Source organism: Penicillium citrinum, assembly GCF_028827155.1.
Source record: "Penicillium citrinum strain IBT 23319 chromosome Unknown utg000003l:1.0-4596430.0:1.0-4598250.0, whole genome shotgun sequence".
NCBI lineage: Eukaryota > Fungi > Ascomycota > Eurotiomycetes > Eurotiales > Aspergillaceae > Penicillium > Penicillium citrinum.
In genome coordinates this window covers 2,627,810-2,650,148 of record NW_026622688.1, presented here as the reverse complement: position 1 = coordinate 2,650,148, position 22,339 = coordinate 2,627,810, and the positions used below count along the sequence as shown (strand labels likewise).

The following is a 22,339-nucleotide window of genomic DNA, read 5'->3' as shown; positions in this document are numbered from 1 at the left end:
CGGCGTTTAATGGGGTATATCACCTACCGAGCTCCTCCAAACCCGGGTAGCTTCCCGATCACAGCAGGTTTTTTGGTGGTTCATTGGGTCAACAGCAGGTCTACATATTAGTTACACCTACTATGTATTACATAGGAGCTAATGGTAGTGTATATATACTGACTATTAATCCAATGCGCCAGTGTAGGGAAAGTGAGTTCAGATTACCCTTTATCATGATTGGCATGAATGCAGTCTTTTCCCCCACTGACAAAGCCAAGATACTTTGGTGTAGTTCCAAGCTAATGAAAGTACTAACTAGTTATGCTGCATCAATCATGAGAGTAGCCTGATTTAGTGCCAAACTGAATATTACCTACTACATTCTAGTATATGCAGTACATCAAGTATAAGCTGAATGTATACTACAGTAGGACATTTTCAGCCCACTCAAATCATAGTTTGGCCAATTCATCTCCTCCAATTGCACACTCTCTCACACGTCACAATCTCGTGAAGCCCCAATAGAATCGCCAAGCCTATCAGAGCCCTGGTCGATCGGGGCTGGGGACTCCACCGCGACTAAGCCACAACACGCATGTTCTCCCTTCCTTTTCTCTCTCTCTTCTCTAAGCACTATTCATTCTCTTTCGCTCTTTTTGTTTTATTTATTCTGATTCAATTTGTATCGATCCTTGTCATATTTGCACGCTTCTTTGGGCTTTTTGCCCGTCCGCTCTCTTTACATAACACGTCGCCCCTTGTGATGTGGCGTCGGAACCTATCCAGCTAAAAACCCCCTACAGTGTACTACGAAGTGCATTGATCGGCTCTAATTGCAGTCTCTAACGGTAATACATGTCTGGCAACTAAAATTTTCTCTCTCTTTTTTTATTGGCAAAAAAGAAAAAGAAAAAGAAAAAGGACAAAAGAAGAACGAGGAGGAGAAGAAGAAGTAAAATTTCCTAAAGGAGTCTCTATATCAAGATTCTCCCACCGAGAGTCTAGACACTTGTGGCCTAAATTCCCCATATCACAGTCTCTGATAATTTGTTGGGATATAATTGCCATAATGCCGTGGAATAGGCTCGCACAACCTCTGTCTCGGGCTGCCCGTCAGGGCTTGCCGAGAACCTTCAGGTCTCCACCAAGAACTCTCCCTTACCAAGGCGTACGATTTAATTCTTCTGATCCAAAGAACATGGGTCAATACAACCCCGACCCGACAGATCAGAATGACTCCGAAGAAGATCAGGGTCGCGGTCGCAAGAATGATGACCCTACTCTCAAATCCACAATCTTGAAGATGCTGGAGACAGCGGCCACGACAGCCGCATCTATCGCTATTCTTGGGTAGGCCTGATATCTGACCCTGTACTGTGCTCATCTTCTGACTAACTCTGCTTCAGAGCTGCGGGCTACTCATACCATCAGTACTACAAGTATTTGATACTGGACAAGATGGATAATGCGTTCAACCCTGGCGATCCTGCCCTGGAAGTAGCAGGCGTTGTATCTGGCAAGCATCAATATCAACACGAGGAGCATTGGGTTGTACGGGACGAGCAGATGAAAATCGATGACATTATAGCCGGTCGACGTCGCGGCCACTACTATCTAATCATCGGCGAGAAGGGTACTGGAAAGACCTCTATGCTTCTTGAATCAATGCGCAAGATCAACGGTGATGGATGTGCCCTGTTTGAGGCTCATGCTGACCTCGAGATTTTCCGAATCCGGCTGGGAAAGGCTCTTGATTACGAGTTCCATGAGGAGTAAGTAATTGCTTTGTTTCATCCGTCTTGTGAATACTCTCTAACAAACATATAGCTATATCGGAAGTTTGTTCAGCATTCGTGGACCACGTGACACCACGGCCTTGCTGGATATTGAGCGAGCCTTCAATAAACTAGAGAAAGTCGCTCTCAGCAGGAGGAAGCTTGGGTCACCGCCTCTTGTTCTTATTATCAACAGCACTCACCTGGTGCGGGATGATCACGATGGCCAAGATTTGCTTGAGATGATCCAGCAGCGTGCCGAGCAATGGGCTGCTAGCGGCCTTGTCACAACGAGTAAGTTATCTTATAGGATACTGTGGAACTTTCAGCGACTGACATCTTTCAATAGTCATGAACAGCGATGACTATTGGGTATATGAGCGCCTGAAGCGCTATGCGACCCGAATGGAGGTTATTCCTGTCACCGATTTGCCCAAGGATAAGGCTATGACTGCTCTGAAAAGATACCGAAAGCAATTTTATGGTGAGAATCTACCATCTCAGATCCTAGAGGAGGTTTACGATAAGGTGGGTGGCCGTCTTTCCTTCTTGAACCGAGTGGCCAAGTCTCCCGATATTGTCAGAACTTGCAATGAAATCTGCCGGGCCGAAAAAACCTGGGTGCTCAACAAGTGTTGGATCCTCGGAATGGAAATGGACGATGATGTGATGGACGAGCAAAAGTACTCGGTAGGTTTCCTTTCAGCATAGTCATCGATTCAAGCTCGGATACTAATATCTGAACCCAGTCTGCTGCCATGGTTCTGGCCAAGGCCCTGGTGGAACGTGAGAAGGAAATGGAAAAGACCTACGACCCTGAGAAGGGACATATCTTGCCAGAAATTCCTCTTCACGAAGCACGAGAGATTATGACACGCGCCGACTTTATCCAAAGTTATGACCACGAGAATATTTTCACTATCGATTCGCGAGCGATGGTCCGCGCCGATTCTGTCCCCATGCAGCTTGCTTTCCGGGAGATTTGCGCAATCGAAGGATTCGATAAGCATCTGGAACTCACTCTGGAGCGCATTGGTGACATCGAGAGTCTTGGCCGTACACGCGAACTCACTATCAAAGATCTTTGGAACTCAGGCAAATATCGCATTGTGGTGCGAGATACCAAAGGAAATGAAAGCGGGACAGTTGAGTTTGCTGTGGCCGAGAGCGAGGATGACAAAGACAATTAGACAAAGTGCTGGAGCCATTCAAATTCGTGTAAATTTCTAGCTCTAAAATATATTATCTTCTTGTTCTTTCACACTTTTTACTTCTTTTTGTTTTTGATGTCAGGAGTAGTTGGCCTTGAAAACTGCCAAGATGTGACTTGGAAGCTTCAGTAGTGACATCATCGCCGCACACACCGCCGACCAAACATTCCACGCTCTCCCAACCTCGTTCTTTCTTTTTTTCTTGCTCTGTGCTACTTCAGTATACGAAGCTACTACCAGTGATTGCAGTACGAAGCTCAATATGGCTCCGAGAAAGAGAACTTCCTCGACAAATGACCAGACAGCTCCCGCCTCTCAGGCGCGCGACCCAAAAGACGCGCTTATGGCAGTGGCATCTACGTCGTCATTGGCGCACATCCCCTCGCCAGCTCGATTCGCTCTGGTTGTATTTGGAAGCCTTATCGCGAGCTCGATTCTGTTTACGTTGACCGCAGATGTCACTCAAGGCGAGCTTGGTTTGGTTAGTAAACATCTCGAGGAATGGTGGGAAGTGGGGGGGACTGGTGGCATGGAAAGCCGCGGAGGTTGGACTGGCCTGGTCTCTTGGTTTTGACAGTACGTGGAACACTTTTGACTTTAGACACATCAATAAAGGATAGTGCAGCTTCTGAAACGGGAATTTCCTACTAACAAGAGGGTGTCTCGATTGCGCAGGCTGGGATGTCGCATCATTCCTGTTCCTAACTCACCAACCCACATTCTCGCTACTCTCTTTTTTCTATGGAGTACGACCGACCTCGACCCTGGCATCTTATTTGATTACGATTCTGTCGACTGTAATTCCGTTCGCTTTTCTGCGCCGACCTGCTTCGGTCCATGACATTTCTCATGCCCCGTCCGGTGCAGTGGCCAATCGAACAATTCTACAGGACACTCCCACTACTATTTATACTATTCTTGCGGCGACATCAATCTTCAGTGTTATTCTTTATGGTAGCTATGCAACATGGCTCCCCGCTCAGCTCGTCGTGCACTTTGAAAGCCTTCCGGACATTAGCGCTGCCCATGCTGGGCCCGCTGGCCTTCCCGTCCTCTTCCTGACGCTCATTCCCTCTGGATACGCCATTCGTGACTTTTTGTTCGTTAGCTCTACGGGTCACACTGACAATGAGGTGAAGACAGAGCATCCTCCAAGCCATGAAGATGAGTACTTGGCTGTAGCTATCTACCGCAAGACCTGGAGTCAGCTTTCAACTAAGACCCGTATCCTTGTTTCCAGGACGCTTGTTCTTTCAGTCAGCGTTTTGCTTAATACGACTGTGCAAATTGCTGGCACCATTAAGGATGTGTCCGTCCAAGGTGCCGCTATTTGGGGAAGTGTTTGGGCCATCTCCGCCATTGTGATCGGCGCTACCTTTGGCTGGATTGAGGCCGTGGACGGTGTATGATGCCTGATTTTATACGCGTATGGGGTGTTATGGGGTTGCTAGAAATTTCTGAGTCTATTTTATATCTTGAGTGGCGCTTGATTGCTGAATGGGCTTTTTATTTATGATGAAGTTTGAGTCTGTTACTCTACGGATCGGTCATATTCGTCCCAAGTCCTCGGAGGCTCTACTGTCTGCTTTGGGTTGAGAGGATTATCCATCTTCGGCGGAGGTGGGCTTTTTCAGTGTCGTCTGGTGGTTCTTTTTGTTTCCCTTTCACATGCTTGTAGTTTCAAATTTGATACCTCTTTATTCCTTCTTAACTTCTATTCTATTGTAACTCTCTTAAAAGCATTATAAGCCTCGTCCAAAATTCAAGGTAGTGGGCCCGAAGGAGTGAGGTATCTGTGTGCACGATGGGTATTTAGAAACAAAAGAAAAACTGATTCTTCGACGAATTGTCCTGTCAAATGTAGGCCTTAAGATCCATTCTGCTCTGAAGAGTGGTTCAACTCGACATCGTCAACAGAGGGAGCCTCCCTCTTAGATGTAGCTACATTCCGAGGAAGCAGCCAGCCAGGGTGAAGAACGTTAAAGACGGCGACAGCGACAATCATCATAGCACCGTCTAGTGCAATAAAGTAACTCTCATGGGTGATCAGGTAGCCTGACCACCCTTGTGACAACTCAATTGTACGGTAAATGCTTCTTATGTAGATGCAAACCACGGAAAGAATTGTTGCGGCAAATAGTGGGATAGCAGAACCATCCAGGTTTTGCAAAAGACGAAGACGTAAGCAACGACGAACGAAGTCAGCGGCACAAAGGACGAATATGGTGATCGAAAAGAGCTGGAAGACGATACCAGCCACCATGATGTGTGTCCCAGGAGCAGTGTTGCCGTTAATCTTGCTTGCTTCGCCAGAAGCCAGACCGCCACCAATAGCTTGAATGACCAGAGATATCACATCGCAAGTACAGAAGATCCAAAGATATAAACTTGGTTTCAAGATGGAAGATTCGCGGCCTAGGACTTGAATGAAGCGGCCGAGAATAACGTAAATACCGGCGGTAAAGAAGGTCGGAGCTGTAAACGATTGATTGTTAGCCTGGCGAAGAAATAAAGAAAAGTAAGCTTTTACCTTGTACGACTCACCGATGATTAAGGTTGAAATTTGCATTAAAAATGCGGTCGAGTTATATGGACACTCCGAGGACCAAGTTCGACCTGCCCATCCGATCACTTCTACCAGACATCCAACAGAGAAGACTGAGGCCCACCATGTTCGTTTCCAGCAGAATTGAAAGGTGTGTAAGAGCATCGAAAGGCCGAAAAGAACACAATAGGCAATACCGGCTCCGAGAGTCGGAACGTATCCATAGGAGGTGTCAAGCCCTTCAATCTTGGCATGGCAGCCAATTTGTAGCTCTTGTCTATCCATAGTAGAGGAATCCCTCGATTCTATGAAAGACCTCAGGCTCGGAAATGTTGTTATAAGTTGGTGAAGTGAATAAAGCAGGTATTAGGTGATCAGGATACGCGAATGAGGTTATTGGTATTGTTTTGAATCGGGCTTGACTCTTCGGATGTCACCGGATATAAGAAATGACTGGCCGAGAAGTCGGTTATTTTCGATGTGTTGGAAGAAAGCAACAGCTTTGGCTTGGGCGAGAATGAAAGAAGCCTGGTGTAAAATGGCAATGCTTGAAAGCTGGATTTTAAGGTCCCTATGTGAGAGAAGTAGAGGAGAGCTGAGTCGTCTATTCAAGAAAGACTTATTCCTGAAGACTTTAGCAGTATGTATAGATAGTATCAAGGCTGAGCAGTGGCGCTAGCGCCCAAACGTATACAAATAAGTTGAATGGCTCGCTCGCAAGCTATACGAGATGGGAGGGAACTCGCATGGTATTTGAGCCGTCCTTTACTATGATATCTTTGGGCCACAAATCCAAAATCCTACGAGGTAAAAACCAATCACAACTTGCAATGACTCGCAAGCATTCACATCTCGAACGGGTTTACTATTATGAATCAGAAAAAAAAATTGTATAGGTGGGGTCTTTAACATGACAAAGTGGATCGAACTCGCCATGCGAGATGGTCTTCCGCCCTATGAAAAATGACATCAAAGTCCAAGAACCAAAGAAAAGGCCTTGATCTGACAGGATTTCGGACCGACATGCATTTCCGCTGTTGTTCACTCTGCGTGCTCCTCGCAAGATCCTCCCATTTCGGTTTAGTTCGGATGGGGGCTCATGTTGCCAAGCCCCCGAGTCGTGGAGGGTTCGCGGGCATATTCTTTTCCTGACTCCGATCCGATACACCCCGTGTCCGTGTCCGTGTCAATACTCGCGTCCGAACGATGCCGCTGGTTGGTTCGAAGGGCGAATTTCGGATTAAAGAGTCTAGAATTGGTTGCATTGACTTTAGGCAACATTTTCTTCAATCAACATATAGAGTTGATCCTTTGGACCTCATGCGCAGCTGTTTACTCCGTACGGAGTACTGCTGACTTACTTTGACTCAGCCAGCCTGTATGCGGTGGTCCTTATCTGAAATTAAGGTATACACAGAGAGTATTTCGCTGCGCTCGCGAAGTGCTGCCAGTTAAAATTGCTTATGTAGACCTGTATCATACAGGCCTGAGAGGCTTCCAGTTATGAAGTTGGTGGGGCTATAGTCTTCTTGCTGACGTGGGATATCACAAGGTTGGTGATGGTTAAAACAAGGATCTTGAGATCATGGCCTACTGGTATCTTCTACAAGTTGGGCCTCGAAATGCTCCAAGGTCTCGAAAGAGGTATGAGGTACTATTACATCATGATATTCTGAGGCATACTACAAGTATGTTCAGGCAAAATTGGCTCGAACACACCTGGACAGCTGGGACATGGCGAGCATTATTCTTTATTAGCTAAATCACATACTAACTATAATGTTCGTCGAGCGTAGTCAATTATCCATCACCTAAGTAATTAGTGGGGACATGATGACCATTATTTGATTCGGTATCTTCTTTTAGAGGCTATAGGCCAACCTCGGTAGCCTCGATAATTCATCCATGGGCCTAGTGGACTCTACAAATCTTTTATCTTGTCACTTCCCCGGAGGTCGATGAGTCCCATTATCGGCACAGCATCCGAAAATTTGCCGAAGACGGGTCGGCAGCGTGGGGCACATCAAGGTCCTTGCACGCTTGATGACCTTCCTGCTTCTACAATCTACTTCGCATACTACAATCGACGAATGCTTTCTTCCAGGAAATCTTGAAAATTGATGACTATATCTACTTGAGACACCTCTATGAGAAGCTTGGCATATCGTACATACCCTCGGGATCTGGGAGTTGTGTTAATTTTCACAGTGAGACGAGTTACAGTGAATGACTTACCTTCCTGGTGCTCAATGATGTACTTCCGCGTGTGGACAATATCATGCTGGAGCTCGGCATCCAGCTCGTGCTGACGGATCTGGACCTTCTCATTGCGCTTGCCACCGCCACGTATAGCAGCTTGGGCTACATGGTAGCGAGAAGTACGATTCAACAGCATCATATCAAATGGAGTGGTCGTGCTGCCCTCCTCCATATACCCGGCTATTGAGACTCGTTCAAGTCGTGGTCGGCCGAATAGTAGCCCCTTCATCTCAGCCGGATAGCCATGGTAGTTTATATGAATGGGCCTATCTTTAGTGAACAGGCTATCGAATTCCTCAGTTCCCAAAGCATGTGGGTGCTGTCCTTCGTTGTCGAGAATCATCAGATCAGTCACGTTGACTACTCGGACGCGCAGGGATGGTACGCGCTTTTTCAGAAGTGCGGCGGCTTGAATGACTTCTGTCATAAGCTCAACACCAATTCCAACCAAGACCACATCCGGGTCTAAGCCATCGTCTGTGCTGCAAAATTTCCAGATAGACGCACCAGCCCGGCAATGGTTCTCTGCTTCTTCCGGTGATAGGTAAACCGGTGTCGGCTGCTTGGAACCGATCATGAGATTGACGTAATCCTTTGATTTCAAGCAGTGATGGATTGTTGAAAGAAAAGTGTTTGCATCTGGAGGCAAATAGACACGAGCGAACGTGTGTTTGAGATTAAGAACAGACCCGATGAAAGAAGGGTTCTGATGAGAGAATCCGTTATGTTCTTGGCGAGCCCAAGTGCTGGTCTCGATGTAGTTGATACTACTGACAGAGCCGTGCCATTGGGTCTCTTTGGCCTGTTCAACGAGTCAGTGAGTGAGTCCCTATCAGGAGAATCAGATATTGAAACTCACCATCTTGATGAACTTGGCGTATTGTACCATCATAGTATGAATGATATTGAGGAAACTTTCATAAGATGGGAATATGCCTGTTCGACCGGTCAGGGTATAGCCCTGCATGAATCCCTGACACAGATGCTCGCTGAGCACCTCAATGACCCGACCTCCACGAGCGTTGGCAAATTCATCCCACTGGAAGTTGCGATTGGTGCTATCGAACACGGCATCGAGCTTGTTGCTCTCCAACTCGTCAGGAGAAAATAGCCGAACGTTGTGTGGATTATGGATAAAGGTCTCATTGATGAATTTGCCGACGGCTTTCATTGCACTCTCCTGTGTGCCCTTCTCTGCGCAGAGGTTTTTCCAATCAGGAAGCTTCGGCGCAATGTGTTTGTTATAAGCCTCAATACGCTGGCCCAGCTTCTTGGAATTATCGATCGGGATTACAGACTTGACCTCATCGACAACGTCGCCTGATTCCGTGAAGAGATTTTGAGGTTGATAGCTAGAGAGCCAGCTCTGTAACAGATCTAATTGCCCTTTATCGGTCTTGGCCCTTGGTAGTGGTACCTGGTGAGAGTGGAAAGAGCCCTCGATGAATTGGCCATCGAGCTGCTTAGGTCCAGACCATCCCTATAGCATACAATCAGCCCAAGGGCTTTTTGTTGATAGTTATTGGATGAACCTACCTTCGGAGTACGCAAAACAAGCATCGGCCACCTTGGCTTGAGGATTGGCTTATCAGATCGAGCAGCTTGCTGGATCTTCTGAATCTCGTCCACAGCCCAAGACATAGAGCAGTGCAAGTCTGTATCAATATCGTTTATGTCTTCCACAATGCGGACTTGGTATCCGTATCCAGTGAAAAGAGCCGTGAGCTCTTTGTTATCCATGCAACCAAATATTGTGCGCTCGCTAATTTTGAATCCATTCACATGAAGTATAGGGAGAACAGCGCCGGATTCCTTAGGGTCCAGGTATTTGATTGCATGCCAGGAGCTACTTCGATTAGATGCTGCAGTTAGGTGGATGGTGGGGCATACTGGTGGTACTTACGTAGCTGTAGGTCCTGATTCAGCTTCACCGTCTCCGATTATACACGTAACAATGAGATTGGGATCATCCATAACCGCGCCGAATGATACGGCTAAAGCGTACCCTAGCTCTCCACCCTCATGGATGGCGCCGGGGGTTTCGGCATTGATATGACTATAGAATGGTTAGATGGTTCAAAAAAAGAAAACGATACGTAGTGCTAAAAACCTTGGGAGGCCAGCGGTTGTGCTGAATGAAGAGACGAGGTTATGAAGACCTGAAGCATCCCGAGAATATTGAGGATAGAACTTCTCCAGGGAGCCCTCTAACCACAAGGAAGCCAAGATTGCAGGTGCCCCATGTCCTGGGCCAACCACGTATAGCATATCTAGATTTCTCATTCTTATGAGGTAATTCAGGTGGGAGTATACCAATATCAGGCCAGGGCATGTTCCCCAATGCCCTGGGGAAAGTGTGAGCATATAACATACCAGTAGATTGACAAGAAATAAAGGAAAGGGTCTATTTACCAAGCAAGCGAGGCTTGATATCATCATGGGTTAGATCACGCCTCAAAAGAGTATTATCTCGTAAAAATATCATCGCTGGTGAATTGTTAGTGATATCCAATAATGTACAGTCTGCAAAGCTTTAATTTACCTGCGGCGATGTATGAAGCTGCTTTTCGGAATTTCAGTAGTGCATCGCATGCTTGCTGATTGAGAGAATTAGAAGAGATTCGAACTTCCAATTTCTCTAAGAAATCCGGTAGCTGTGATGCCAACGGGGCTGGATTTGGATGGTCGATGACTTCTCCCGGCATTGCGAGTGTTTGGTTGAGCCTAAATTTAAGTCCGATCGGCACGGGAAGGGAAGTACGGGATCTTCGGACACAATTGATAGACAACGTAAATTGTATAGTACTGTACTGTAGACCAAAGTTGAAGATAAGAGATTAATTGAGAAGAAGAGGTAATGCGACAACAAAGAAAAATGCATGGATCAGGCAATTACCACATTGATGGGTCATACCATGTCTGTCCAGAACCTGTTGAGGGGTGCTAGTATATTACAAGCCGGGGCTTCTCTCTTTGACGACGTCATATCGACCATCCTGACATCACCTCTTTTTGCGCCAACCGCCCAACCAGACTCTTGAGCCATACTTCTAACCTCAACTATTGCAACAAGTAGTCGCTATATTTCCTGCTGATAATTTACTGCTATGGCTAAAGCTATACTGTCCGTCAATGCGGGTTCATCCTCGGTTAAGGTGACGTTTTATGCACTTGAAAATCCCCCGCGCGCCATTGCAGATGCTCAGGTGTCAGGTATAACTGCACCACCAGCCACTTTTAAATACCAGCGAGGCGACTTTCAGCAGAAGGAGGAACCACAGGACAATCTTAGTACACCACAAGATGCGTTCAAATATATCCTGAAACGGTGCTTTAGCGATGCCGATCTAGCCCAGGTCGCCAGCGAACAGGATCTCGCCTACATTTGTCATCGGGTTGTCCACGGCGGCGACTATCACGAAGCGATTGAAATAAATGATGAGACACTTCACCATTTGGAGGAGCTAGAGGACCTGGCACCGCTGTATGTGATGGAGATAAAAGAATATCCCCAATTTCACTGGATTGCAATATATAGATACTGACAGGTTTCTCTTTCGCGACAGGCATAACTTTTCTGCTTTAGAAATTATTCGACTATGCAGGAAAGAGCTTCCAAGCGTAGCAAGCATCACTTTCTTTGACTCTGCCTTCCACCAGACCATGCCCCTTCACGTGAAGGCATACCCAATCAACCAGGAGATCGCGAAAGCAAACGGGTTACGAAAATATGGATTCCATGGAATCAGTTACTCTTTTATTCTTCGTTCTGTGGCTCAATTCTTGAGAAAGCCAGTTCAAAATACAAACTTGATCGTGATGCACATTGGAAGTGGAGCTTCGATTTGTGCCATTAAGGAAGGAAAATCCATCGACACCTCGTGAGATACTGCTGCCTTTACCGATCTAGTTGGATTCAGTTGCTAACGAAATGACAGGATGGGCCTCACACCTCTAGCAGGCTTACCTGGAGCAACAAGAAGTGGTGATATCGATCCTTCGTAAGTGATACGGGCCATGTCCACAGCAATTACCTCCGAGTATAGTGATGCTGATTGTGATCGCGTATAGATTGGTATTCCACTACACAAATCAAGCTGGTAGTCTCAGTCCAGCAAGCACTAAGGATATGCACCTGAGCGTGGTAAGTAGAGAACCCAGTCTCTGATCATCTTCTCACGAGTCACTAACTCGTGCGCGACACTTGGCTAGGCGGAAGATATCCTGAACAAGAAATCAGGGTGGAAGGCTCTGACAGGAACGACAGACTTCTCACAGATCGCCGTTGAAAATCCACCATCAGAGGCGCATAAACTCGCCTTTGATATCGTGGTTGACCGCATCCTGGGATACATTGGGAACTACTATGTCAAGCTTGGCGGCGAGGTCGACGCCCTCGTCTTCGCCGGTGGCATCGGCGAAAAGAGTGCACTCTTGCGCAAAACCCTCGCCGAGAAATGCCAGAGTCTAGGCGTGTCGATCGACTCGGACGCTAATGACAAGGGGGCGGAGGATAATCAGACCGTGAAGGATATCTCCAAGGGCAGCGGCAAGGGGCCCCGCACACTGATTTGCCAAACCAATGAGCAGGTGAGTCAATTCCAACACGGGGGAAAGTTAAAGATATGGTTTGCTAATGGGATACCTTCTTGCAGTTTGAAATGGCATACCAAATCGTTCGCTCGCGGTCGTGAATGTTTGTGTACAAGATGAATACAACATAGGGAGTAAAAAACTGGCAATACGACACCCCCATGGTTGAATACGGAGCATGGGCAATGTACTGTAACTACTGTACTCATTTATTAATTAATTCCAAATCTCGATGTGACGTATTTACGTTTAGACATCTTATTTTCTTTTCTGGTACTTTTGTGAAGAATATCATCACTGGTGGAAAAAGTCAAGGACGCGTCAAGTAGAATAATAATATGTAATGTGTAGTGCCTTGCAAGAGAGTTCGAGGCACGCATCTCACAAAAGTTCCAGCCATATTATATTGTCATTCTTCGTAGGGGGCGGCGATAAAGTCCCTGCATACCAATGCATCTTTCAATCCAACCTGGCTGAAGATCTAGCGGTCGGGGAGTCCGTCCACCATATCATTGGGTTGTAATCCATCAAGCAGAGGAATGGATGTGACGTATCAATCGGGCCCGAGTGAGCGGATTCGACAGCTTGCATCCGGGGGAATCTGCTTCCCGGATTTCCCTCTCAAGGTTGATCCCCTAGTGTAATGCACGATGCGGGTTTTCCGTAGGGAAGAAACCTTAGGATGAGCATTTTCAAAGTTTCTGATCGGGAGTAAGGCGATCGGTGGTCGAGATTTAATTTCGCTTCCCGAGGGATGTGAGCCATGGAAAGCAGTCAAGATCTGCAAGATAATAAAGGCCGTCAGATCTAACCTTGATAGTGCAGAAGCCCCTAGTACTGGGTATAATTGTGGATTTCATATCCATATCCATCAAGTTGATGGGCATTGAAATTCATTCGTATTCTCAGGTCATTTCCCTTCATGTGTGTAGTCCAGACTGTATACCAACTACCTAGGTACTAGGTGGTACCTAGTAACCAGCTACTCTGGCAGAATATATGTAAGTACACTCCAGTGTACTTATACTTTGTAACTGCCTACCTAGCTACTAGGTAGGCAATTACAACCTTGTAATTTTGGAAAGTACTTTTTACTTTGATATCTCTCTGCACGGTGTACAAGAATGCATGATGCGTACTCAATCGAGTGCAACATGTATGTCAATTTTTAGTCAAATGTTGTATGTAGGTGACCCAACACAGTGGATATATACGGAGTCCCCCGACTTGTACTACATACATACTGTACTCCGTACGGAGTGGTGATCTCAAGTATAGATCGACACTGCAATGCAGCACGAAAGTGTCGTGCTTTGCATATGTATTGTGGTGTGTCATGATGCATTTGCGGCGTAACGAGTGAGATCGATCTGTCGCGACAGCCACTTCTTTTCTTTTTCCTTGATCACAAGGGGAAGGGGGATACGCTTTTCTGTCCCCAACCTCGCATTTTTCCCGGAGGCGCACATCTGAAAGCTGTGGAATCTCCACTGACGGGCGCTAGTGGGATGGAAACATCAGGCGTTGGCTTTGAACTGGTCGCGGAACCCCTGACGAGGAAGCCGGACCCTCTCTGGCTCTTGTCTAGTTTTTGCGGTGGGTCACAATGGCCTGAAGTGTGTCCAGATTGTATTGTGTATGGCTTGATTTAGAGCTGATATACAGTACGGATGTACCAGGTACGGCCTTCCCTCCCCATATGCACCTCGAGAATGGACGCCTGCGTCACTGCACCTTAGGGCGAAATGATCTGGAGAGTGTGGAAGTGCCAAAGTCAGGGGCGGCTGACCCGGCAGGGAGGTAAAGGATGAACGATCGAATCCGACGTGGTGGGTGTTGGGGCGGCAGTGGATAACTAGCGATCCTCATTACAGTATTCTTGTACATAGTACACAGTACAGCAGGTATCGACATGCTTGACTTAGCAGCTGCGAGCTTACCGATATAGTAAGTACTAGACAGGATTGGAGGCTGTCACTCGTTTTCCCGTGATGGAACCACCCATTTCCACCGGATGATATCCGGCTGGTTTGACGGAGATTGGCGCGCAAAGAAAGGATTTCTCCCCATCGCGGGTCTCGCCGCAGTGCGGTTCTCCGATGATATCAGCTAGCGAAAAGATCCATATGACATAGATGAAACTTGAGAAGTAAAGGGGAAGGGACTTTTGGATGAGTGGTTGACAGCGATTCAACAAGTTGCATAAATAGTAAACACATTATGGAAAGAAGTACGTAGTATTCTATGAGCTAAGTACTCCAGTACAATAGGCTACTGTATACTGTAGCAGACAGAAGAGACAAGAGTTCCGCAAGTGCGCCTCCACTTTACCAACCTGCTATTTACGGAGTAGCTTGTACTCCGTACAAAGTACTGTACTGTACAGATGCATCGTGGATCATAAAGCCATAGGTTCCAGAACCTCGGGTGCACGCAGGATCTTCTTCTTTTTCTTGTCATCCGTACTCTTGTCCATCACTTGCCTCTCACTATTACCGCTGCGGAGCACAACGGAATACTCTTTACAGACATGTACGCTCCAGGCCCGGCGAGAGTGGAGGGAGAAGGTGGACTTGGGTGGACATGGTGGATCTAGTCATGTCCACATGTTCCAGAATACTTCTGTTGATGGAGCTGAATTTCAAGGAAAATCCTCGCTAGGATCGTCCGGCTTCTCACTTCCGCGCAGCCCTAGCTAGTACAAATGCCTACACCACCTTAAGAGACACCTTCGTAACGGTTGGACAAATGACCCGGTTTGGACAAACAATGAGGAAAGTAAAACGGCCGCATTTTAAGGGATTGACATATCGATCGACGGCTGTCAGAATAAAGAAGATCCAAAAAAGGGACCCGCTCTAGTCTTCTCCTCCCCTGCTTGGTGGTTCTCATCGTCTGTAAGGCGGCTCCGGCTGTGCTTCTTTGCTTCCAGTTGGCCCTGGACCAGCGCCACTCTGCAGGAAGGCTGCATCTGCGGGAGTGCTGTCTACAGTACGGAGTACAAGTATGTCTGATATGTCGATCGGAAAATTGAGACCACGGATTTCTACTGTACTGTACTGTACATACTGGCATATGTATGTATCTATCAAAGAAATATCAAAAATACGATGTGTACTCTGTACTTTCTTTTATCCCCAACGATGATTATCTGTGATGCGGTGGATTCAGGTTCAGACTCCATAGACATGAAAACAGAAGAAACGACAGTACAGTCTGGTTCATGCAATCCAGCTAAACTTTGTTTCCACGGAAGAACTAATGCATCGAGCCGCATTCTGGAGACATATCCAGGAACCCGCTTGTGGCGAGCTCATCCGACAGGATCGGCTCGGCAGAATACCTAGCAACCCGAGGAACCAACGGAACCAGAACCCTGGATCAAAGGACGGGCCGTTAGGCTCTGTCGGAGAATCGTAGCTCTCATTTGCTGGAAACCTTGACCGTACTAGTTTGTATACAACGTTGCAAGGGGATTTCAACCTTGGAGGTTGCGTGTAAAAAAGGTACTTATTACGGGGAGCACGGAGGAAGAGACCGAAAGGATCTGTAGCTGGTTCAAGTTTGTTTAAGATAGAGAAGCCTTCCTAATCGGGCGATCATAAATACAATTGGGTCTTCCGTCTAATTCTGACTTTTCATTTGTTCAAATATATTGGAATTTACTGTTCATTCTTTCTAGCGTCATTCTAGCCCGTAAAAGCGATGGAGTCTTCCCGAAGATGGAGACCTTTCCCCAGTTCCTGGATCCACCATGGACGAAGAGGAAGCTCGTTTTCCTGTAATCTGTTTTCTGTACGGAGTCTGTAAAATTTCCACGACTACTCTTTTTTCGTACAAAGTCCCCGACGGAAATGCGTGCTGTGCCCGCATCCAGTCGCCCTAGTGCAACGTAAATACCATCGGGTCCATTATTTGGGGCGTTTCTACCGCGTGGGCCCCACAGGGGATCATCGTTACCATCCCCCCAGAGCCATTCATTTGGGCATTTTGGTCTCCATCGTCACGAATAGGAAATGGTGTTGGACGGGGGTTGCCAGTGAGAAGAGGACCCCGTCAGCGGGCTGGGGCAACACGAGTGAACATACTAGCAAAGGTAAACAGCAATAAAAAAGACCAAAAGAAGGAAAGGCATGGGACATCACATTCGCTATTGACTTCCGTGGGGAGAGAGGTTGCTCCGGAGTTTCACGAGCACAGTATTCTCGATCTCGCTAACGGCCCCGGGGCACATTCCGCGGTCGATCACCAGTCCCGATTTCAATAGATTGCTCCAATTTGAGAGTACAGTAGCTCAAGTTTTCCCCGATGAATTTGAATCTACTGTAGTAGTAGATAGTATAATTGGAAGAGAGCTTTCGAACCTAGCTGTCTAGAGGATATTACTGAAAATCAGGGGTACAAACATACAAAGAAACAAATGGGAGCTTGAAGGGACAGCTGGCGTGTTTGATTTGACGCAACGACTCAGCGACCTGATCTGTCCCGTCGCACCATTCCACTGGGGGAAAGGATTGTGGCTGGATAGACGGCGCGGCTCCAGTGTGGCAAAATCTGTGATTTGCGTCAGCTGCACCCTTAATTTATACTAACGGGGAAATACTAACGGAGTACGGAGTAAATCAGTGGGTAAACATTGGACAGAGCTGCTGATGTATGATTTTATGAGTGAGAGGAATCAAAGGTACTATACAATTGCGATGTAGAATCTATGAAAGTGAAATTGTCTCTGTATGTAATGCTGCCAAGGTAGGACAGACATAGGGTGGAGCTGGGTGTTGTAACAGTTTTCTGTTGTTCCTGGACAGAGAAAGAAGGAGTCCAGAATGTTTCCATGGAGAATTTACGGCTAAACTTCTGTGTATTGACCATACAGTTCATACGGATCCTCCGTATGTACCCATGAGCCATACCCCCGGGAAAGTAGAAAGGCTAGAAGGCGAGAAGAATGTTCATACGTAACCGAGACCGGGAGTGGACTCATAGCCTACTCTGATTCATCAATCCTTCAGCCATGATGGGTCCTTTCGGCTTTGGGCCCACCCCCTATGATGGAGCCAGCTCGGCTCGATCGATTTTGAGAAAACTAGGTAGAAGAAGAAAGAGAAATCTAGGTAGCTAGAAAGAAAGAGATTGAACTGAAGTAAGAGGAGAGACAGGCTCGGAATATGAGACAGCAGATTACCATATCACACTCAGTAGCAACGTAGGGCGTGATCAGGGAGGAAACTCTGATGTCGATTGGCTTTGTTTAGAGATATCTGCGACGGAACGCGCCCAAGGGGGAAGTGAAGCGACAAGCGATTGGGGAGGGAAATCACAGCTAAGCTTCCGAGACTCTTCTTCATCTATCATTCACGAATAACTGTCTCGGCCTTTTGTTTGCGACCACAAGTTATGGCTGAAGGGTTTGGCCTGTGATTTTCCTTGTGATGTGTTGAACTTGATCGACTGGAAACCAAAACACTAGACTCTTGCACGGAGAACCACCTCGCAAGCCGAATGTCTGGTCTTGATTACTTGACAGATGAATCTTTGGCTAAGTCGAGCAAAACGTACTTTGCATATGTAGACACCATGGTAACCAACTAACTATCCATGTGTACATTGTACAACCCATTATGGAACACATAGTTAAATGTTAGGTTGGCTAGGGGACGATCCCGTCCTCTACTCGGTACATCCTAGGATACATAGTACGAAATAGTTAATACATACGGAGTACAGTTTACACATCTCGTCAGCCATCTTGCTGGTAACCTACCTCTGCCTAGGCATCATATGCCAGCGTTCCCCTCCCCCCCAGGGACCCCTGGCATTAGGGTTGAAAAGGTTGAGAAGACTAGTGAGCAATATTCATCCAGTAGGAAGCGAGGCCATCTGTCCGTATGGAGCCCCGACCACGCGAGTCCCGATGTTCTGTTCGGATGGATCCGTTTCTGTTCCTGCGGCTGCTCCCCCTTCTCCACTTATGCAAGAGGAGGTCAGCCCGGAGATTCGGTTCCTAGCTTCCCCTTCCTAGTGGAGAAAAAAAAACCAGAAATTCATCTGGATCAGGGTGATAATGATCTCTGTCGAAAATCTCTGCGCCCTGCGCTGCACGGTACTTTCGTCTGTTGGGCCGGGGAGAGCGGCAGCAAACATCCATTGAAGATCAAGGGGGTGTGGGAAGAGGATAATTCAAACTGGATAGATCCACGATCGAATTTGTGATTGTGATGGATCAAAGGTCACCAATGGCACTGGTATTAAATGGTACTATCAAATACATAGTAAGACAATCAGTCCTCGATTTGCGCTGACGCTACTGCAACACTACCGGCTTTAGCAGACGTTGGAGAACGCAGAAAGGGGGTTCCTGTTCTTTGGAGCCAAAAGGGACTCTGCGGGAGCCGCTACTAAACAAAGAAATCGGGGGTCCATAAGCTTATGATATGGTATGTATTAATTTAATTTCCTCTTTGATTATTTTTTGGGATTTTTTTTAATCGTGTTAGTTTTTAAGTAATTTCGATTTATTGATTTTACGTAGTCCGGCTTTTTTTTTTTCTCCTACTGATACATACCCCCTTCTCCCGTCAATGTATTTTATTATTTAGATTTATTCCTTTTTAGGATGAGTCCATTTAATCATTTTTTATTCCAGAAAAAGCAAGACAGAAGATCATCCTATCTCAGTCTTTTTTTTTGCTTTTATTACTCTTTTTTGAAATACCCTTTTTTTTCTTTCTTTTTTATTCCTTTTTTTTTTTCTTCTTTCATTCGTACTATATCTACATACGCAATCGCTAACACCCCTGTTTATGTACCCTAAGATTATTTCGCCTTATAATTATCTCTTCCCTCCGGACTTTTTCCCTTTCCACTTCTTGCTCGCATACTTGAACCTTCTACTGTATCCAACAATATCTAATCGTCATCTTTCCTCCCTGCGATCATAATAAACCCGCTTCCTCCCTACCCGCCCTGTCTTCTCCCTTCTCCCTTGCGATTCCATCCTTCTGGTTTACAACCGGATCTACCGGGCCACAGTTCCGCGGCTTTCTCCTTTCCAGGGTCTCCCTTGCCGACTTGGCTTCATATCCCTTCTAAGCCGTTTTCCTGGTTCAGATCGCGATTTCATGGCCTTTCTTCTGCAGCCACCCTCGCGCCTATCTTTTTGAAGAGAATCTTCTTCCTATTTTTTGATTTGATTTGGGGTTTTTTTGCATTATTATTTGATTTCTTGCCAACTTATCGTTTCCTCGAGGGCAATCAATCCGATTGACGCGATCTTGCGGTGGAGCCCAAATAAAGAGCAAGCTGCAACGACTTGTCGACACCTCTAAAACCAGACATTCGCCTGTTCTCTATTTGTCGGTTTCTCAGTTCTCACATTCCTGCCCTACAATCTGCTGGTGCCCGCATTGCTCCAGTTGCGGTCAGGTCTACTTTTAAAAAGGATCCGTCTTCCGATCTTGACTGCCTCCACATCCATCGACTGCACTGCCTGTCCCTGTCTAGACTCGGTCCTTTTCGATTTTTTTGGGGTTATTTTTTGCTACGGGGGGTGGATTGGGAGTTCGTTTGCTTAGCGATTCTCCGGCCGAGAAAGAAATAACTACTATATAAGAACCGTTGGTGGTGTTTACCTGGTGAGTTATTCTATCCCATTCTTAACCCTGCAAGTCGCATTCGCAAAGACTTAGTTGCAATCGTCTTGTTATTACTATTGCTATTTCTATTGTCACCATTTCCATCGCCAACTCATTCTGACAATGATTGCTTCCGCAGATCTCAATATGATTCTTCGAGACCTCTCAGCGTTCAACATGGGACGAGGCGCCTATGATACAACCGGTGTCAAGAAGCCTGGTGCTCCTCCCCCACCACCCAAATAAATCACTTGCCATTACACTCTCAATCGGCACACACACACATCTTACTTTCCGCTTATGTTTTCAATTTGTCAGGCGCCTATGGTTCCTGGGGTTTTGATGTCTCTACGTTTGGAGTTTACTTCTCTTTCGGTGAGTACCCTAATGCACCCGCCTCGTTTTGGGCATCAAGACTGACGAGCTAGCCGCAGACATTTGTAACACTATTTTCGCTCTGTGACTTTTTTTCGAACCTTTCGGTGAAATTTTTACTGTTGATTCGCCACTGGCTTTGCGCGACCACATTATACCCTTTTTAATTTCTTTGATTCTGCATCGGGTTCTGATTATCAGCGTCGACACTTATTCGGTTTCTTCTTCTCGTCTTCGCATATGCGACTTTCTCGTTATCTCGGATACCTTCACCTCTACTTTACTTCCGCACCTAATTCTCCTCTTTCTTCTTTTACGACAACCGAGATGACATCACTTCGATCTATCAAAAGTGCTTTTTCTCTCTTTTTTGTTTTGTTTTCATTTGTCTTATTGCTGTCCTGTGGTTATCTGATTTGTTTTTCTCGATTCTTCCCACGGCGTTATGGCATAGATGGGACGGAATTTACTGCATGGGATGCATGGACTGATACCAGAAGACTTAGACCTTCGGACCTCACGGTTGCAATAGCAAGGTTATTGCCTCGGAAATATCTATTGAGCTATTCTTATTCATTTTCTTATATACTCGTGTATTGTATTTTGGGATAGTCACGCCTGTATATTACTTCACGCTCAATGCATGACTCTATTGATTCAACTTGCACTTGTGGGTTAGGGCTACACGTGCATATCATGGTCTAGACCTCCGATACGAGACTAAGACTTAAAAAAAGAATTGTTCCACCTTCAAGTTGTCCCAGCCTTGAATAGCACGGGTAAGTTCGTGTAGCCCAAATGTCATATCGCTCGGACTTGACAGCAACAATTCGGGCGGTATAGACTGAGCGTCGGGCAGATTTGCTTGAGGACTAATGCCGAGCAGGAACCAGCAGGCTGATTTTCGAACCGAGCGCCTGTTGATGCATCGGCAGTTGAGCCCCGGCCCCGACTGGTGTCCCACTGGCGCCCGACATCATCTTGCATATTCGTTGGGCACTGGTCTGTGAATCATCGTGGCGCATATGAATAAAATTCACTTCCCCAAGGTGTTTTCCCCAGACCGCTAAATAGATATTGGCGATCTCTAAAGGAATGAATATTGTTCTTACCGTAGCATTGTATATAGTTTATCTCCAGGACCTAATTTCCAGCCAGACTGTACTACTTAAAAAAAATCTCAGTACGCAACTCAATCGTAATTGGTCGACATCTATATATATATCAATGCGGAGCTTTTGAGTGACTTCGATTCCTCTTTTTGAAATGAATTAGCTCTTGGCAGCCAATATTCATACTTTCCTTGTCCCAGCGGTCGGCTCGACTCGCCGTGTCATCTATGTACTGAATGCGCCTCCGAGTCAGCCTTGCCGAGAAATGCAGACCTCCAGGTCTGCATTTTATCAGTTGAAACCGAGGGCTCGGTTTCAACTCCAGCCTACTTTAGTAAGGTATCTAGCTAAAAGAATTCAACCTTAAATCAGTAGTTTCAGACGTATGTCGACATGGGACATACCTAATCTTCATTCTCAATCACACTTTAAGACTGGGTATACTATTAGGGCATGGAAATACATCACAATGCATAAATCTCAGTGCGGGGGTATGAATTTAGTAGTGAAAGTTTCAGGAATATACTTGAGTACTATTTCTTCTGAGCAAAGCACTAAATTAATGAATTATCTGTCTTCCGCAGGGAAATATCTAACCAGGTGGTCATGGTTCAAGGAATATGGCCATTGGCAATAATCGGGCTCCAAGATTGGTCGAAATATAAAAAGCGGCTCTGTGACACCTGGAGCCGGGAGCAAAGGTGACCTTACTTTTGCTCTTGCAGATATATACTTGCATGACCTTAGGGAAAGGCAACCACCTATTTGAATTAATTTACAGAAAATAAACATTTTGTACCTACCAATTCAAATGAATAGGAAAATGAATCCTTTCATGTATACTTCAAACCCC

General features: G+C 46.2%; 5 protein-coding genes across 5 annotated transcripts; 3 read left to right on the top strand and 2 right to left on the bottom strand.

Moving 5' to 3' along the window:
* Window positions 1–1,051: 1,051 nt before the first annotated feature.
* Window positions 1,052–2,947, top strand: N7469_004199 (ATP-binding protein; the record flags this gene model as incomplete). Its single annotated transcript, XM_056643119.1, has 5 exons — window positions 1,052–1,332; window positions 1,389–1,754; window positions 1,810–2,051; window positions 2,107–2,447; window positions 2,507–2,947. 5 exons carry the CDS (start codon window positions 1,052–1,054, stop codon window positions 2,945–2,947), a joined length of 1,671 nt encoding a protein of 556 aa, XP_056502531.1.
* Window positions 2,948–3,230: 283 nt separating this feature from the next.
* Window positions 3,231–4,377, top strand: N7469_004198 (uncharacterized protein; the record flags this gene model as incomplete). Its single annotated transcript, XM_056643118.1, has 2 exons — window positions 3,231–3,513; window positions 3,626–4,377. The coding sequence occupies 2 exons, from the start codon at window positions 3,231–3,233 to the stop codon at window positions 4,375–4,377; spliced, it is 1,035 nt and encodes a 344-aa protein (XP_056502530.1).
* A 458-nt stretch (window positions 4,378–4,835) lies between these two features.
* N7469_004197 (RTA1 domain-containing protein) lies at window positions 4,836–5,798 on the bottom strand (the record flags this gene model as incomplete). Its single annotated transcript, XM_056643117.1, has 2 exons — window positions 4,836–5,443; window positions 5,513–5,798. The coding sequence occupies 2 exons, from the start codon at window positions 5,796–5,798 to the stop codon at window positions 4,836–4,838; spliced, it is 894 nt and encodes a 297-aa protein (XP_056502529.1).
* A 1,860-nt stretch (window positions 5,799–7,658) lies between these two features.
* Window positions 7,659–10,477, bottom strand: N7469_004196 (putative phosphoketolase; the record flags this gene model as incomplete). Its single annotated transcript, XM_056643116.1, has 8 exons — window positions 7,659–7,696; window positions 7,749–8,574; window positions 8,632–9,252; window positions 9,309–9,618; window positions 9,676–9,828; window positions 9,883–10,117; window positions 10,185–10,259; window positions 10,315–10,477. 8 exons carry the CDS (start codon window positions 10,475–10,477, stop codon window positions 7,659–7,661), a joined length of 2,421 nt encoding a protein of 806 aa, XP_056502528.1.
* Window positions 10,478–10,879: 402 nt separating this feature from the next.
* On the top strand, window positions 10,880–12,466 carry N7469_004195 (uncharacterized protein; the record flags this gene model as incomplete). Its single annotated transcript, XM_056643115.1, has 6 exons — window positions 10,880–11,256; window positions 11,339–11,653; window positions 11,711–11,773; window positions 11,844–11,916; window positions 11,985–12,362; window positions 12,428–12,466. The coding sequence occupies 6 exons, from the start codon at window positions 10,880–10,882 to the stop codon at window positions 12,464–12,466; spliced, it is 1,245 nt and encodes a 414-aa protein (XP_056502527.1).
* Between the last annotated feature and the right edge of the window lie 9,873 nt (window positions 12,467–22,339).